The 14,247-nt window shown below is 37.0% G+C and overlaps 1 protein-coding gene across 4 annotated transcripts in view; it reads left to right on the forward strand.

Annotated features, from left to right (window-relative positions):
* Positions 1–14,247, forward strand: part of Grip (Glutamate receptor interacting protein) — a 96,542-nt gene that overhangs the window by 55,296 nt on the left and 26,999 nt on the right. For all 4 annotated transcript variants that reach the window (XM_083125018.1, XM_083125019.1, XM_083125020.1 and 1 more), the window contains 4 exons: positions 5,277–5,486; positions 6,283–6,445; positions 8,274–8,561; positions 10,294–10,475. In XM_083125018.1, the coding sequence (XP_082981144.1) occupies positions 5,277–5,486; positions 6,283–6,445; positions 8,274–8,561; positions 10,294–10,475 (843 nt within the window). The remainder of the gene's footprint in view (positions 1–5,276; positions 5,487–6,282; positions 6,446–8,273; positions 8,562–10,293; positions 10,476–14,247) is intronic.

The raw sequence follows: 14,247 nt of genomic DNA on the forward strand, positions 1-14,247 counted from the left end.
GACATGAAAGACGGTAGAATAAGTGGTCTCTGTGCATCGTGAAAAAAATACAAAAGGACAAAAAATTGAGTTTAGGTCCACTTTTATGCATAGATAGGCTAATTGGGACTGGATATACAGTTTAAAGTGGGGTCCGAACAACTATGTCCCTCCACCGGGTATCGAACCAACACAAAAAATATTCATAAACAAAGTGATAGATGTTTATGGAAGAGGGAACCAGTCAACTTCACTTTCTATTTAAGTAGTGGACTCAAGACTGAGAAAATTGGTGTGGGGGATGCCTATGCAAATTATCCTAGTCTGGGGATGATTGATTGGTTTGGTTTATTTTTCTTCACATTTCTCCCGCATTTTCTACTCGCGAAGATGACGATAAGCGATGATATGATGAAATTGATGAAGGGACACTCACAAAGAACACATGCACAGGCTGGGATTCGATCCCGGCGCTCCTGGCATCGTAGCGCGCTGTGCTAACCACTCCGCCATGGAGGCTAGCTAGTGGAGGATGCTTTATGAGAATTTTCTTAAGTTTCTTAGTCATTTCTCGCTTAAGGCACGGTGTTTCAAACTCGATATAACAACTTTTTTCAAGTCCACATTACGCCTTGCGGACAACAGAAAGACAACCCCCCACTAGAAAAAATAGTAGGGAGGCAGAGGAGGCTGGGTATTCGCGTTTTATATGAGTTACTCGCGTACTGTCGACGTGGCCTTTGGCCACGTCTTGTACGCTCGCATGCGTGACCTTCGGCCACGTTGTGATAACAATCATGTTTTAGATGGTGTTGTATTGGATGATGGGGAACATGTGTACAAGTTCGCTAATTTGAAAAGTTTAGAAAGTAACTTTATGTGTGTATGGGCTATAATAAGGTACAAATATTCAAACTATTATTGTCTATTTTCTTAATAATGACCTGATTAAGTAATAACCGTTTCAAGATAAGTAGTTGGATGTTTTGCATAAACGAAATGAATAGCGACTAAATTGAAAATGCAATATTTACGTATTTTGTTATTTTCACATTTTTGAACGTAATTGGATAATAACTGTTTTCCGTCATTCCACTCAAATTCCTACCTTGCCTCTGTAATAAAATTCTGATGCTCGTATTTTGAAATTCGAAAAGTCTAGCAAAATTCCCTTACAGTAGTTTTCGGGGTGAAAATAAACTTTCTTTAAGTTCCCTAGCAACGTCCGTTTCCATGGACAACAACAGGCACGGCAAGCTCTAAGGAATTGCATGTCATTATACCTCCTAAATATTTAGTTAAAACAAGCACGATGTAGATATTTACGCATTTAGTATAACAATATATACGTAATTGTATCTGGGCTGAAACTCCTTATCATGTAGATGTCACCCTTGTTTCAGGCACCTTTTCAAAACCATGAGTTATTCATCTGTGTGCTATTGATCTGTGAGAAATATAATGTTGCTCGTCAAGTCAACCTTGCAGCAGGTTTTATGTATCAATCCGCGCGAGAACTGAGCTCAGAATCTTCCGTGCCAGTCTTTCCTCAACCGCCGAACTGCTTACATCGCAGACACTGAGAAAATCCACAGTATTGCCAACCGCACAACACATCAAAACCCGCATGCATGTCAAGTGGAATGTATTTTTGCTTCTCTTTGTCTCCTGAAACATAAAATTTTAAAAGTACTTTCTGCGCATAGATTATTTAATAAATGTGTCATTACTTAATATAAATGCGAAATATCTTCGAAACATGAGAGCGTGTGTGTATATTTCGAGCACGCAAAAATAAAAATGAACAAAGATAAAAGTAAACAACGATAGGCCCTCTTGAATTTAATGACAATTTTTTTTTTTTTTTGGTTTAGAAAGAAATACATTTATGAAAAACGTGGTTGCTTTGTCCGCAATACATCCGTTCCTGTAAGACACACGCAATTCAAGTTATACCACCAAAAAAACATGATTTGTTATTGGTGATATATACAATCAGGTGCATTGTCTGTCGCTATTACTCTGGTTTCAATTTATGAATCACTTCACTAAACCAGGATTCAAATCTTGGTCTGTCCATTTCTTGCGGATAATCACCCTTCCCTTTCTTTGCGCGGAACAGTAAATATGCACCTTCAACAAAGCTTTCATTGCCGCCAGTGGGTGAAACAATAAGCCTCCCCCTTCCCCTCATCGTTGGTTTCTTCAGCCCTGGCGTGGTTTTGCATGCTGGTATCCTTCCATGTTTTATTCCCCCTTCCCCCACCCACCGAGTTGAAGGACGTCTCGTCCAAATAATAAACATGTTTCTTCTCACTGCGATATCTTTTAATACCGCGGAGATTCTTTTGTCGTCAAAAAACAAACAATCGTTTCCTCTTGCTAAACTCAAACAGCAAATCATTCAACACCCGTGATACAATTCGTGCGCACATTGACGGCAAATCACCTCACGCCCTGTTTTACTTTGATCTTGTTGCCGCAAGGAGGATTATGCATTCAAAACAACTTGCTTGTCTTTGAAGAAAATTTCCCTTCGGACGAAGTCCAAAATAACATTCGGGTAAAACCGCGCGCTGAACAGTAGATTCAGCCATTCTCGCCGCTCTACAATAAACATAGGGTTAAAATAGTGGGATGTGCAACACTGGTATCGCCGATTTCACGCGTTCTGCAACGCATTCAGTCTCGCTCGACTCGCTCTAAAGTTTCAGTGTCTCTTCAACGCACTACACATTGCAGTTGGCGAATCTACGGTTCCAAGTTCGTCTGCACAGTGATTGCAACCAATTAAGTCCATACCTGCTAATGGATGTACTATTTTGTCTGTATATTACAAATTAAATAACTGTTTTCTTGCAAGTATGCAGTTGTGTCGGAATAGAACCCGTCTCAGTGGAACTATGTTCTTGCGCGCACGTTTGGAACTACATATGCGAAAACCTGCTGCTAATTGAAGGAAACAATGTGTGCAAAAGAAATGCCCGTGGCAACGGTTGCTAAGGACGTGAAAAAAGGGCATTTTCACCCTTAAGGAAGGGCCGATTGAGCGATTTTTGAATTTTCTTGGACTTTTGGGACGATTTCATGGGGGGTCGTAATCGGGCGTTTTTCGCCTTCGGGGCTTCCTTCATGGAGAACATTTATGTCAGTGAGTGAGTGAGTGAGTGGTGGGATTGGGGCTATATATATATTGGATTTACCCCTATATCAGTACACTGACGAGTTTGCTTTTCAAGTTCACTGTGTGTACAGAAAGGCTAAGACTGCGACTACAGTTTAAATTGGAACATGAACCACTACGTGCCTCCACTGGTTAAGGGGCTGTTCATTGCCAAACTTTTCCGGTGGCGGCGCCACCCCTGTTGTGTCCCTAAATAATTTCGTTCGTCATTTGGTTGCCCTAAGCTTTACATTAGAGCACGATGGGATGGCTATTCAAACGTTATTTTCAATGAAGGTAAGAATTTGTCGTGTAAATGTATAATAAAAATGGGTTTAGCAAAGCTGTAAGATAATGTAGCCAGTCATAAAAATTACATTCTCCTGAACCTAAGAATTAATATATTTAAGCGCAACGGAATGGTTGCGAAAACGAGGTAAATATAGTACGTTTATGCACAAAGAACACTAAACCTGACGTCATTTGGGTCGTCTCTAGCTGCCATGGATTGATAATACAAAAGTTTCGATGTTTACACTATGCTTTGCTTTTTTATTGGTTGCGAGCATGTGTAATTCAATGGCGGGTAGGAATCGAAGAAACTCCCAATATTATAAAGAAAAAATGTATTAAGAGCGTAAATGCATGATATATATACTATTATGCACTATGACTGACATTATACCCTATCCGATAATTTAATATTAACGTATTTTCGTCCTTCTTTTCCTTGGTAACAACAATTTTAAAATTATAATACCTGTAAATAAGATAGCCCTAGAGGTTGCGAGACATGAAACAGAAGAAAAAAATATTTTATGTAATAACTATTCTTGACGATAATTGTGTGTATATAAAACAAAGGACCATATTTACTAGCTACGTGGAAAAGTATTATATCATGTGGAAAAAGTCAGTTATTAAAAACAACTATGAAAATAAAAGTACAGGCGCGCGGAATTATTATGCATTATTCTTAACCGGATTCTCAACAATAGATCACTTAAATTGTGAAAATTGCAAGTGACGTAAAAAAGTGCTGTGCAAATTTTAAGGCTTCTTTGAGTTCTGATATCTTTTCTGTTGTTGACGATCGTCTTTTCAAAAATCTTACTCTTACAGCACTGATTATTCAACTATCATGTTCAGACATCATTTTTGAGGTTAAGATGATATTAAATGTAATAGCAGCACGTTCGGCATCAAATTCCCCATGTATTTAAATGGGAGAACAATTGCCGATCTAAAGCGTGGGGATACAACAGGGGTGCTGCCACCTACAATAGTTTGCTTTGACCAGGACCATTGAGCCTGGCTAAACACCATATAAAATGTATTTTAGAGCTAAAAATGTCCGGAAGTTGGCAGACTGGACAACAAATCTCCCCTTTCCTTCCTCTGGTGCATAAAGAATTATTGCTGCTCCAACATCAATCCCAAGGGTGCCGCATAAGGGAGGAGGGGCTAGAGGGGAATCTTGCTCCCCTAAGATATCATAAAAAAGTTCATGTAATTCGAATTGTGAAATTGTAGCGATATGCAACTAATATTGTTTTCTGTGATTTACTGGCTGTAAGTTACAGCAATTAACTGTCATGTCCAACAAAATAACGAGATAACGTTTTCACCAGAGACATTAATTAAAATCGTGTTGACTGTCGCAACTAGAGGTGTGCAGGATGAGTAAAGTTTGGAACTGTTCATCAACAAAGTGATAGATGTTTTTGCAGTAGCCTAGGGAAATCATTTAGATAGCCGAAGCACTGAATATATAATTTTTAAATAAACAATAGTACCTCAAGGGGCAGGCTTGCCTTGATAAAAGCACTGCACGCCACTGCTTTGCGGCATTTTAGTCTTTCACGGGCTCCTCTTGACACTTTCGTGGAATCTAATTATCCTGAGAATTATGCAAAATTCGAATTGCACTCCGAAGCAGTGCTTCGGTAGCTTAGCTTCTATGCACGCCACTGTGTTTATGGAATGAAAGCAAGGTGAATCCAGTTTCTCTTTAATAGTGAACTCAAGTATGAACTTGTCAACAAGTCAAAGTATTTTCAAGTCAATTCAATTTAATGATTTGTAGAATAATATAATAATAATAATAAAGTAACTCTCACATATATATTTGCAGGTGGAATTGATAAAGGCTTCAGCCCAAGAATAACAAGTCTAAGGCTGGGAAGTCTAGCTCATCGCAGTGATGCCCTAGCAGTTGGTGATCAAATAGTAGCTGTAAATGGTATACGAACAAGTGGTCTCAAGCACGAAGAGATGGTGAACCTTTTGAAAAATGTTGACAACCAAGTGGTGTTTGATGTTGAATATGAACTTCCCGATCCAGGTAAATGATGTATTCTTATATATTGTATCCACACTCAGATTTTGTTCTATCATTTTAATTTTATTTTATTTAATTTTTTTTTGTAAAAAAAAATACTGAAAATATCCAACATAGAGCCAATTTCTTTTATTGACACAGGTGTTTATCACTAAGGAAGACATAACATTAATTATACTATTTGTTTTTATAGCTATAAATGCCTATAACTACAATGCTTGTTGTTAAAGAGATAAACAAAAGTCAACCTCACTTCCCCGTAATATACCCCGGTAATTGCTAGCTGGCCAACGAGGCTTTGGCTCCTGGAACCATGGCCAGGATAATCCTCTGCGGGGTCATGTTTCCCTGTTCTTGTCATTGTATATGCTGAGTGCCTCTTTACAGCCTCAGCTTTGAACTAGGTAAGGGGATTTTGGTCCTTAGAGGCAGTTCTTGTTAAGTAATGGATGATGAATTAGTTTCAAATATTGAGTTAGGAAGTATTTAAGACATATTTTGTTTTCTTGGTAGTGCCCTGTTCTCAGTTTTGTTTAGTTAAGTGGCATATCCCTGCATTGTGTGCTGACATGCCCATAATCTAAAAACCAATCAATCAATCACTTCGAGCACTGTTGGAATCCCACTTTAATCTATAAGCCCAGTCCTCATTAGCCTATCTGAGCATGAAACCAACCTGAAAACAAGCTTGCATATATTGTCTGATATTGATTAAAAAATATCAGTATTAGTAGTCCTAGTTCATATGTATATAACTGTCTGAATTCCATGCTTTGCAGTTTTTCATTTGTTATTTCAGCTTCTGAGATGGCCCATTGCATTTGCCAGAAGGTTGCCCAAGTTTCTTTGGAGAAAGAAGGAGGCAGCCTTGGTTTTACGTTGAGAGGAGGGGTCAGCATAGATCAGCTACATACCAGACCACTTGTCATAACTTATGTCAGGCCAGGAGGCCCTGCAGATAGGTATTGGATTTGTAGTTTCTTAACCCCTTAAGTGTGGAGTTTTTCGAACAAGCCACTACTTGAAAATGGGTGCTTTTTAGCAGAATTCCATTTCATTACTCCCTTCTTCTTCTTCCTCTTCCGATACAGATTTAGATTCACTGTCACTGCTTTCAGAGGTCAGCAACAAGTGCAACTCGGGCTTCCTGATGGCGTAATGGTAACAACATCGCCTTGTAATCAAGGTGTCTCAGCTTCGATACCAGTAGAGGTGCATTGCATAGTGGTTCGGATCCCACTTTAAACTATAAGTCCAGTCCCAATTAACCTATATGGGCATAAAGTGGACTTAAAACAAGTACACATAATGTTCATATAAAAATATTAATAACTTACATTTTGCGAGTATGTAACAGGTGCGGCAGTGAAACGGGCAATTTGGCAACCCTGGAAATAGTAAGTTACGTAAGGAATCAGAAAACGGGAGTGGTGCCATCTGGACAACAAACCTTTGCCATTGACACTGATATCGGTGTTCAGTCGAGATGGCGTCGTGGACCGGCGAACAACACGCTTTCGCCGTGAAGGCGTTTTACAAAAACAATGACAGCTACGTGGCCGCGCAGCGTTTTTGATAAACGTCTTCACGACAAAAGCGTGTTGTTCGCTGGTCCACGACGCCATCTCAACTGAACACCGATATCAGTGTCAATGGCAAAGATTTGTTGTCCAGATGGCACCACTCCCGTTTTCTGATTCCTTACGTAATTTACTATTTCCAGGATTGCCAAATTGCCCGTTTCACTGCCGCACCTGTTATCTAGGTAATTCCGACGTTTCAGGATGCAACTGCTCCCTTCTTCAGGCTGCTCACGTTTAGGTTATGGGTAAATCATAACCACGTCGACCTCTCCATAGGTACAGGATATAGGATTGGTAAAAGATGTGTGGTGTGGAGTATTTGGAGATACAATTGGAGTATTTGTACTCCAATTGTAACTTTGGAGTATTACAATTACAGCACACACGGGCCGTGGCTATTCACAGTTTTAAAGTTTTAACATTCCAAGGAGCAGTTTCTAATCGGGGAAACAGCATGGTAGTATGACGTGCACCTGAAATGGGTTTTAGATTTTTATTGTTTTTTAACCACACATCGTCTACCAATCCTATATCCTGTACCTATGGAGAGGTCGACGTGGTTATGATTTACCCATAACCTAAACGTGAGCAGCATGAAGAAGGGAGCAGTTGCATCCCAAAATGTCGGAATTACCTAGATACATACTCGCAAAACATAATTTAGTAATATTTTATATTAAATTTGTGAGTAATTCGCACAACTTTCAACATGATCATAATGTTCACATCATGCAAATTTGTTTTTTGAGCCATATTTCGATTTTCTATCCTGCACGAACTACACCACACCACAGCAGACAACTTTTCTTATGTCAAACTTATATTATCTTTCTTCTTCTTTTTCATCTCTTCCTCTTCTGCTTTTGTTTTTACTACAGCTAGCATAATCTCACCTAACGTGATTGTTGTGGTATCAGATTAGAACTGTGAAGTATCAACATTTCAGTGCTAGAAGTAAGTATCTCCTAAGTTTCAAATTCTTGCTCTTAGAGGCACCAGTATGTTTGTGCTCCAACAGTTAAGCAAACATAGTATTAATTTATTTAAATGTGCCTTTTCCTTGAAACTGACTTCAATGGAGTTATGCCAAGTCATATATCTTCTCTACTAGAATACAGTAACTAAAAAGAACTGACAGTTACAGTAATAACCAAATTGTCAATTTGTTTAGAGACTTGTATTCATAATTAATATTTATTACCTTCAGGGAAGGAACTATGAAAGCTGGAGACAGGCTCTTGGCTATAAATGGAGTTTCTGTACAGAATGCAACTTTAAGTGATGCTCAAAGGCTTCTCTCGCAATCTACTGATCTGGTTCTTCTGACAATAGAGTACGATATTAGTATATTGGAAACAGTATCCCATGCCACAGGACCCTTGCTTGTAGAAATAGACAATACATCTGATGCCTTTCTAGGAGTTAGTCTGTCTGGACGACTGCATGACAATTCCATCATCATTCAGAATATTAAGCCAGCAAGTATTGCTGAAAGGTAAGGAACTTGAGTTTTTATTTACTTAATATAGCAAAATTGTCAACACTTGTTCCAATATGAGAGTTCAAGTGTTTGTCAATTATAAGAAGAAACATTACACAACAAATAAGGAATTGCTACTGTGAAATTATGTACCAGCCACCATTTTTAAGCATTACTTTGCAAGTTTTCTTTGAGATGGCAGAACAGGAGAATGCATTGCATGATGAATGTTAACCCTTATCCGGGCAAGCTATTTTTGTAACATGTCGGGGCAAGCAGTGTCTGTCGGACACTGCATTGTTTTAAATGGATTTTGCCCTTCTAATGTGGGATTTTTATGTTTCATCAGTGTGGAAACAAGCGAGTAGCATGGTATTTAACTAAATCATCATTGTTATGTCCATAATTCTTGTATTCATCATCATCATCGTAATTGCATGTTGTAATTTTTGCAGAATAGTATATGAAACATGTTAGGCCAGAAGGTAATGTGAGGAAATTGTTTTATTTGCTCATATATTTTCCATTTTTTTCTATTTTAGCATTGATAATATTTTTATGAGATGTCTTATGAAATACTTTATTTTTTACTAAACATTTGTTACTAAACATTTGTTAATACATATTCAAGTAGACTTCTTTACATATAAATTGTACACTGTGTCCGACAGACACTGCTTGCCCGTTTACGTAAGTGAAATGGAAATTTTTTTTATGCCTAACCTTCTTTATCAAACAAAGTCAAATATTGTGAAATGAGAAAGAAGAGAGAAACAAAGAAAGTAAAAAAAATATCATGTTCGCAGGAAGTATCGTTTGGAGTATGTGACAAAAAATATAAGCAACAGTGTCTTCATAGACACTGGTTGCCCGGTTAAGGGTTAAGATTTGTAACAAATTAAAACATTTTCTTTGCCTATGCTACATGTTAATTGGTCAAAGTGTACTATAATAGACATAGGCATAACTGGGAATTTGTCTATATGGATGGGGTCCAAATTGATCAGTTCTTACGTACAAGTTATTATTATTTACATATTGTCCTATGAGAACCAGAGGAACTCCAAAAATGCAGTTTTTAGTTTTGTTTAATGTATCTTCTCTGAAGACCTATTTTTGGAGTCAGATAAACATAGCTCCACTTCTAATCCTTAGCAGTAAGGTGGAGTCACGTATCTCCAATTTACTGACACTGTTGTCAGACGTATTTCTAAAAATACTTCGTCTCTCATGCAAATTTGATATATTGGAGTTACATCCCTATGGTTCTCACATGAAGCTATGTCAATTGATAAATTGCAGAAACTATAACTTAAAACTGGACCCTCACTCCCCCCCCTGCCCTAAATGGATATCAAACTGACGCTTGAAGAAAATTGCATACAATGTTTGTAAGTTGTATTGTAAACTGTAGTATTTTGTATTCATACTCAAAATTTAAGGTATATAGAGTATACAGTAACAAAAAAAATAATTTTCAGAAGTGTAAAAATATTACGATGGCTATGATACTTCCATTTGTGTGCTTACATGCCAAAAGGGTTAATTTAGTTAGCACACAAATTCTAACAATATTATCTAGTTGGATATGTTGACTAACATTGTTTATAACAGTAATTTATTAATGGTCAATATATATTTAGCAATCTTGATGAATAAGTTACAAGTTTGATATTTTCCCATGTAATTCTGTATTGAACAGGAAGCAAACATATCCACCACTTCAGCGACATTTTTTTCATTGCAGATGTGGAGCTTTGCACGCAGGAGACCAAATCCTGGCAGTGGATGGAACAAGGGTGGATGGGATGACTCCAGCTGAAGTTGCCCAGCTTCTGAAAGCAAGCTCTGGTACCCAAATTCAGCTTGAGATCTTGCCGCTGTCTCAAATGACGATGAGAAGAATGTTAGAACCAAGTGATAGAAGAGGTTGCTATGGATTTAATGCCTTTGACTCACTAACACAAGTATAATGTATAGGATTCAAACGCATGGTGTGAGCCTTTTTCCTTTGCTATTTTTTCAATTGATCGAGCTTTACCTTCTTTTTCTGTTAATTGTTATTTTTTCTTTTTAAGTCCACTTTATGTACAGATATGCTAATCGGGATTGGGCCTGCAGTTTAATGTCATATCTGAACCACTACATGCTTCCACCAGGTATCGAACCCGAGACCCCTTGATTACAAGGAGCAATATGACCATGATGTCATCGAGGAGGCCCCTCTTTATTGTTCATCATTTTGCCGTACATAAATCTACAAGTGTTTACTTATAAGATGCACTCATTTCTGTATTCATAGAAAGTATTGTTTCCATGATTATGCTTAGAACTAGTATCTAGAATGGAGTTTGAGTAATTGTTTATGGTCAGTGCCGGATCTACAAGCCTTGGGCCCCCCTGCAAAACATTACCAAATGCCCCCATGCCCAACTCAAAATTTTTAAATGGGAAGGGGGTAATGCGATATGTATGTATATGACATGGCCGTATTTAGAGGGGGGGTTTCTAGGGTTCAAACCCCCCCCGAAACTTCTGACATGTTGGATTAATGGAAGTTCAGAAACCAAAATCTGAAACAAATTTTCATTTTTTTTTCGAAGCATCACAAAAATACATGGAGACAATGTTGAAACGATCGAGCTAGAATTTTCATACATTTGGAATTCTGAAACTTGAGTGAAACAGGATTTATTATCAGAATCGTAGCCCACCAGCGACCCCTCCATTATCACTTCTGCTGTCATCTTTCGAGTGTTGCTCCCGCGTCACAAGGAATATAGACTGAAGATTCCCTTAAGATTGTCCCAAAATTCCCTTTCCAGCTTTTAAATTCCACGTTCGATAAAGTCGAAAATCCCCTTTGATAGGAGTTCAAACCTAGGATCTCCAGTTTTGTAGCGCATTACGTTCGCGATTGAGGTTACAATCCATGCACCAGGCTAAGTTTTTAAAAAGAATAACTGGTTCCACACTTTTCAAAATTCCAAAAATTTAATTTTAAAGTCAAACAACAAAAGCTTTATGACTAAAATTTCCATCTAACTTTTAAAGCTTTTCTCTTGAAGGTATCTAAAGTTTAATGACGAAGTATAATAACTGTGGATTTCAGTACACACTATATGAAACGTAAAAAAAAATAAAAAAAATAAATAAACTTGTGCTGGATATTCACTCAACTGCTGGATTGAGTAAGCCCCCTCAAGGATATAACAATAATATAATAATAATTATTATTAGTATGGAATAAAATTGTTTTATTATTATGAAATTTTAATTATTATTGTACAATTATTGTTATTATTTCTATTATTCAAATTTCTGGCGACGCCCATGGGAATAATTATGAATGAACCCCCCCCGAATTTTTTTCCTGCCTACGGCCATGGTATATGACACTGTTTTCTCACACCTGGAAAATGATACATTTGTTACAATCACGCAGTCATAACTTTTTCCTGATTAAAGATAGGTTAAAGAAACCTTCACCCTGGCATTTGATCTAAGGTTGGAATTTTTCCGGCTTTGTCTCAGCATAAAACGGCTCTAGAGCCCACCCAGCCTCAAATCAAATGGTATGGGGGGGGGCTAATGGCGGCAGCACCGCGGTGCTGATTACATCACTTCCAAGATAGCCAACATTGAAAATATGTAGGACCCTACCCCGCTATATGCACAGAGAACATTAACTTTACCTTTACCTGTATATATTGTACTCATTTTTGTACCCCTAAGTAACTACGTATATTTTGTACATACACATATACGAACGAACCTTCTATTATGTCAATGGCTGAGGGCCCCCTAGAGGCTTACTTGTCTCCACCCCCACCCCCACCCCTTGCACTGCGAGGTTTTGCGGCTTCTAGATCCGACACTGTTTATGGTATATAGCACGAATTAGAAATGAAAATGTAGTGATCAGTACAACCAAACATCCTTACCTTCACAGCCCATGACACTTGGATGCAACACTTATGCAGCCTCATTCCTCTGCATGCTTATTTTGAATAATAGAAGTAAAAACCTTATGTTTGAAAATTACAAACTTAAATGTGTAAGCTGAGTCAATATCAATGGAGCTGAATGAATACTGATGCCGATTAATCAGTTTCTTAACATATAATTTTGAATTTATTTGATACCAAAGCAGTACTTTTCTGGAGTTGCATATCTTGCAAGCTCTGCAAAAATGGCACATGACCTTTTCACGGAGTCTAATTATCCTAGAAATTATGCAAAAGTGGAAATTTTAATTTATTTTGCACTAGTATTGTATAAAAAAAACATATTTTTGTGATTAAGTCATGCTATTTTAATATTCCAGAGCAATTCTTTGAATATTTTGAAACAAAAAGTGGTAAATTAATGCATAAAATCCCAGTGAAATACTTACATCTTGAAGAATATTTAATTCATACAATTTTCATACCATTGGTGAGCATCGATAATATTACATGGCATTGACTCAGCCGTAGTATAATTGTTTCAAATTTGAGAAGACTCCTTGTGTAAAAAAGTACTTGGTCTTACCTGGGTTAAAATTTGTGGGATAAAAGGATAAAACATAACCAAGCATGAAAATAGAAAAACTGAAGGAGGTTACAATATTTCAAGGATATATATACTCATTGTTGAGATTGAAGAAAGGATGGATGAAGAGTTAATAGCACATGCATTGAAAATCTCCTGGACTTCTACTGATTTAAAGGTAGCAGATGATGATATGATTTAATTATTCTAATAATATCTGGACATGAATATAAATTATGTAGTTCTAAATTATGTAACCTTCTCCACTCACCTGTCTCCTCATCCCCTTTAGGTCCAAATATTTTCCTAAGGATATTATTTTCGAATACTCTCAATTTATGTTCTTCTTTCAATGTAAGGGACCAAGTTTCACTCCCATATAATACTGCAGGCATAATTACTGTTTTGTATATTTTGAGTTTCTTAGATATTAAACGAGAAGACAAAAGTTTATGAATAGAACAGTAACATGCATTTCCTGAATTAAGCTTACTTTTTATTTCCTCTTTAATATAATTCTCATTTGGTAATATTACTCCTAAGTATTTGAATGTGGAAACTGGTTCAAATGAGTTGTTATCAATAATTAGATTTTGATTATTACATAACACTTCGTTTCGGCCTGTAAGCATATATTTAGTTTTCTCTTTGCTAACTTCCAAACCTCTCTCTTTAGCAGTTTTGAAAAATATTTTAGCATTATTCTTAATTGTATTTATATCATCCCCCAATAAGTCTACATCATCTGCATATGCATGCAACTGATTCACACCGTTTAATTTTAGTCCTTCGTTACTTTCTTTTACCTTCCTAACAGCATATTCTAAGGCAAAATTAAAGAGCAATGGAGATAATGCATCTCCTTGTTTTAACCCATCATGAATTGTAAATTTGTCAGACATATTAATACCCACACGAATTTTACTTTCTGTTTCACTGGTGCATATTTTTATCATATTAACAAGCTTCTTAGGTATTCCAAACTCGACTAATATATTATATAATTTATCTCTTTTGACCGAATCATATGCTTTTTTGAAATCAATGAATAGCTGATGGACATTTTGATTATATTCCCACTTTTTCTCAAGTGTCTGTCTGATGTGAAAAATTTGATTTGTAGTTGATCTGTTACGTTTAAATCCACATTGATAATCACCTATAATTT

This window comes from Lepisma saccharinum, chromosome 7 (assembly GCF_977018435.1).
Source record: "Lepisma saccharinum chromosome 7, izLepSacc3.1, whole genome shotgun sequence".
In the NCBI taxonomy this organism is placed as follows: Eukaryota; Metazoa; Arthropoda; class Insecta; order Zygentoma; family Lepismatidae; genus Lepisma; species Lepisma saccharinum.